This window comes from Dipodomys ordii, unplaced genomic scaffold, assembly GCF_000151885.1.
Source record: "Dipodomys ordii isolate 6190 unplaced genomic scaffold, Dord_2.0 Scaffold17, whole genome shotgun sequence".
Lineage (NCBI taxonomy): Eukaryota > Metazoa > Chordata > Mammalia > Rodentia > Heteromyidae > Dipodomys > Dipodomys ordii.
Window position 1 is genome coordinate 15,041,668 of NW_012267233.1, and position 5,211 is coordinate 15,046,878.

At 37.8% G+C, this 5,211-nt stretch overlaps 1 protein-coding gene across 2 annotated transcripts in view; it reads right to left on the reverse strand.

The window, feature by feature from the left end:
* The window catches only part of Ndufaf6 (NADH dehydrogenase (ubiquinone) complex I, assembly factor 6), a 25,946-nt gene that overhangs the window by 16,111 nt on the left and 4,624 nt on the right, over positions 1-5,211 (reverse strand). For both annotated transcript variants that reach the window (XM_013012376.1, XM_013012377.1), the window contains one exon: positions 2,872-2,994. In XM_013012376.1, the coding sequence (XP_012867830.1) occupies positions 2,872-2,994 (123 nt within the window). The remainder of the gene's footprint in view (positions 1-2,871; positions 2,995-5,211) is intronic.

Sequence of the window (5,211 nt, forward strand, 5' to 3'; positions counted from 1 at the left end):
GCTTCAGTAAATATTTTATCAATGAAAAGTGAAACGCATATTTACTCAAAGCGAAAGCCATTACAAATAACCACAAAACGTAAATGTCCAATTCTGAAGGAACTTAAAGACCAAAGTAAAAGAATAAATATTCAAAAGAAGTTGAATAAAGTATCAACTTTGGCAAATGAAGCCAAGTAGAGTAAAAATCTCTGCTATAAACATAAACACAAGTCACAACACAAGTCACACAGAGAAATAGAGAATACTATATGGGATGTGTAAGAAATTTTAAAAATGCAACTATTTTCGATCCTGAAAATACCAATGAAACTGTATAGCAAAATCTCTCTCCACAACACAGAGGCACTGTTTCCCTTCCTAAAAAGAAACCAGTACTCTTCAAGGAGCCAATGGAAAGTTTTACTTGAATCACAATGAGCATACGTGTCAGCTGATCAGGGACAGAATATGCCATGAAAATAACTACTGGACACTACCTTCTTCTTGTTTGTTTTTTTTTGCTGTTGTTGTTATTATTTTTTTTTTTTTGCCAGTCCTAGGGCTTGAACTCAGGGCCTGGGCACTATCCCTAAGCTTCTTTTGCTCAAGGCTAGCGCTCCACCACTTGAGCCACAGTGCTACTTTCAGCATTTTCTAAATAGTTTATTGGGGATAAGAGTCTATGGACTTTCCCGTCCCAGCTGGCTTTGAAATGCAATCCTCAGATCTCTGAGTAGCTACCATTATAGGCATGAGCCACCAGCACCCAGCATTATCTATTTCTTTTAAATATTCACAAACACTAAATATCAGTCATAACTACAAAACTAACATTAAAATGTAAGTACTTAGGGCTAGAAAGGTAGCTCAGTTGTAGAGCATTTAGCTATCATAACCAAGAGAATGGTTCCTATCTCTAAACTGAAAACAAACAAAAAAACAAATGGACAATCCTAAATTGACACATATGTAAACATCCCGTAATTCAGATTTATCTTCCGTTTTTATTTCGTTTTAAAGAGAAGCTAATGGGGAAAAAAAACTTGCACTAAGGTAATCTTTGTTCTATCACTGTATTTCTAAACAAAGCTCAGAACTTTTGATACAAGTCTTAACATAAGCCTCAACTGCTGACAAATTTGTGTAAAAGATAATAAATAGGTCAAGTGCCGATGGCTCACGCCTGTAATCCTAGCTACTCAGGAAGCTAAGATCTGAGGATCATGGTTCAAAGTCAGCCCAGGCAGAAAAGTCTATGAGATTCTTATCTCTAATAAAAAACAAAACAAAAAACAAAAAACCCACTTGAAAACCAGAAGTGGCGCTGTGGCTCAAGCTGTAGAGCACTTGCCTTGAGCTGAAGAGCGCAAGGACAGCGCCTAAGCCCAGAGTTCAAGTCCCACGACTGACAAAATAAAATTAAATAATAGTAAAGGTTGAATCTGAACTTTAGAGAAATTTCCCTCAGGGCTAAGGGTATAGTTCATAATAGAGTGATTGTACAGTAGACAAAAAATGGGGGGAGGGGAGAAACTTTTCTCTATGCTGTATCATTTGTCTTGAGCTTACTGAAGAGGGGCTAACAGCTTCCCATCCCCATTGACTTTTTCTTCTCAGCCCTTGGTATAGGGGTCCTGGCTTTCAATCTTTACTGGGACTCTGTGACGTCACTCTTCCCAGAAATCTGGCTTGATACACACCTGAAGAGGTATACAACTGTCGGGCCCATCTGTGGTTGTCACTGAAAACCCTCTTTTGGTAGTTATTATAATGGGGACATAGGTCAGTGAAAAGATATCTAATTCTCTCATAGTTTAGCATATTTCTAAACCATGCATATCTGTTTATGAATGAGGGAGAGCTGTATCTACTTCAATATAAAACTGCTTAATATAAAAATCAAGCTACCTCTGTATATCACCTTAGCAATAACAATAAAATTTAAAAGAATCAAACTATATGAAGAATACTTTAGCCCAAAGGTTTCTTTTTATTTACTAATGTCTAAAATTCCCAACTGATAGGCAATTCTTCTAGACAAGGTAGTTTTAAGTATGTATATGAAACATGATAAATAGAAAGTTTCCCTTCACACACACAAAAAAATTCTTGTACAGCCTAGTCTGGAATCAAACACTGATATAAGGAGTAGTTGGAAGGTTAGAAAGAAAATGCATATTCTACTGCATCACAATTGGTAGGATTTACATCCTGCAATGAAGTAACTTGTATATAAAGAGATTGGCTGGGGCCTTATATAATTCTAGCTACTCAGGAGGTTAAGATCTGAGGATTGTTGTTCCTACTAAGTTTCAGGCAGTAAAGTCTGTGAGACTCTCTAATTATCCAGCAAAAAATGCCAGACTGGAGGTGTGGTTCAAATGGCAGGGTACTAACTATGAATGAAAAAGCTGAAAACAGAAGGCCCTTAATTCAAGCCCTAGTACCTACATAAAAACAAAACAGGAAGTTAGATTCCAATTTTGTCCTTTAAAAACACATCAAAGAACCATGCAAATTATCAGAGGATGATTTTAAATTGCTTAGCCAAAAGTAACATATCTTTATCTGAATGTTACATGAGCCTAACAATATTTTCAGAATAAATTTCAGCATTATTGTAATTATCTAAATTTTACTGATCAAAAAGCAGAAATTAAAGTATAATGGTGGCTCAGTGGTAGAGTGCTTGCCTTGCATGAATGAGGCCCTAGGTTCGATTCCTCAGCACCACATAAGCAGAAAAAGCCAGAAGTGGTGCTGTGGCTTAAGAGATAGAGGGCTAGCCTTGAGCCAAAGAGGTGAGGGACAGCGCCTAGGCCCAGAGTTCAAGCCCCACAACCGACCAAAAAAAAAAAAAAAAGGATAATGCATGTACATTTATTTTACCTTCCATAGTTCAATGGCTACTGGCTGATGTGGTGGTTTGTCACAGTATATGTCTTCAACAGCTTTTTTCCAGAACTGCATTCGCATTAGTCCAATTGTTTTCTCAGAAACAGAGTCTTTAACCTGTAAATTTTTAACACTTTTAACGTGTCAGTATTTTTGAGGACATTTTTTGAGCTAATCGAACTGTTTCATATCATGACTATGGTGGGGAATATAGGACTCTACATTTTTCAGCCCCTAAAACTGTACAAGACAGTTATTTAATGAATGATTTCCTTCCTTCCTTCATCTTTCTTTCCTTCCTTCTTTTTCTTTCTCTCTCTCTTCCTTCCTTTCTTTTGTAGGTCATGGAGTTTGAAATTAGGGCCTGGGCACTTGTGTTCAAGGCACTCTTCCACTTTGAGCCATGGTTTTCTGATGATTAATTGGAGATAAGGATCTCTTGGGACTTTCCTGCTTAGGCTGGTTTTGAACTGTAATCCTCAAATCTCAGCCTCCAGAATAGCTAGGATTACAGGGGTAAGCCACCAGCGGCTGAATGATTTTCTTCAAATGTATATACAGTCAAATTGGCCTCAAAATTGAAATTCTCCTGCCTCAATCTCCCAGGTGCTAGGATTACAGGTGTATAATACCATGCCCAACTCTACACATACTTTTTTTGGGAAGTGAACCATTTTAAAGAAACTTGACTTTGCATGGCATATTACCTGCTTCATAAAAATAGCACTATAACTACAGTCCAGTTATAAACAAGCAAATTTAATGATATATAATACTTTTATTTGATCTGTCATATAGTTCCCAGTTTTCAAATGACTCTATAATGTCCTTTATGATATTTATTTTTCCATCTATGTAGGATCTTGTCTAATTGTTTGTCGTTTTTAATTTTAAGTCACTTTAGCTTTCTATGTTTTACAGTGCTAGAGATCTAACTCATGGCCTTATACATAGGGTATGTAAGTGCACTACCAGTGAAATACATTTAGCTCATGAACCTCCTTTAGAAACATTTCAATAGCCTTTCTTTATCATTTATGACTTAAAATGTTAAATAAAAGAAAATTGGAACTAGGCTTTGAGTCTAATGAGAGAAAGAGAGACAGAGACTGAGATAGAGAGACAAAGAGCAAGGGGGGTAGAGATGCTTATTTGGGATTCATTTTATTTTTCACTGTGGTTATACATTCCTAGACTTAAATTACCTAAGAAGTGCATGTACTCTTCAAAGAATCAAAGCAAGCATGAAATGTCCACTTTTTTCTCTGTAGTGATATTAGCTTTTGTTTCTAGTCAAAATGTTAATATTTTCTCGCCTTGCTACTATTTAAGTCTGTGAGAAATCATTTAAGGTCATGGTCTCCATAAAAATTTGCCTCCTAGGTTGATTCTGTATTGTGATTTTTGCCTGATGTTTCTTTTGGCTGTTCTTTAGCAGTGCTGGGATTCTAAGCCAGGGTCTTGTGTATGCTAGGCAATACTTTACCACTAATTTTTATTCCTAGTCCTTTTTTTTTCTTTCAATTTCTTTTAAAATTAGAGAATATTAGCTGTATAAAAGTTTTATTGTGATATTTCCATTCATGCATATAATGTACTTTGATCAAATTTATTCCATGTTATTCTTCAGCCTTTGATTTTTTTCTTGGTGGGTTGGGGGTTGGTCATGGGGATTGAACTCTACGCCTATGCGCTGTCCCTCAACTCTTCAGCTCAAGGCTAACTGTCTACCACTTGAGCCACAGCGCCACATCCAGGTTTCTGGTGGTTAACTGGAGATAAGAATTTCACAGGGAAGCCAAGTACTGGTGGCTCAAGCCTGTAACCCTAGCAGGAAAAGTCTGGGAGACTTTTATGTCCAATTAGACAACTCAGAAAACTGGAAGTGCACTGTGACTCAAGTGGTAGAGCAATAGCCTTGAGCTGAAGAGCTGAGGGAACAGTGTTCAGGCCCAGAGTTCAAGCCCTATGAGCAACTCCCAGCCCCTTCTCCCTCCAAAAAAAGTCTCACAGTGACTTTCTGCCATTGCTGGCTTTGAACCTCGATCCTCAGATCTCAGCCTCCTGCATAGCCAGGATTACAGGCATGAGCCACCAGCACCCAGCACCTTTTTTTTTTTTTTTTTTGAGAGAAGGTCTCACTCACTATGTAACCTAAGCTGGCTTCAACTCTCAATCTTCCTGTCTTAGCCTCCTGTCTTAGCCTCCTGAGTGAGCCTCATAAGCAAGCATCACCATACTTAGCCCTGAATGAGGGAAGCAGTCCAATCATCTTTTTTTTTTTTGGGTCCGGTCGTGGGGCCTGAACTCTGGGCTCTACCACTTGAGCCACAG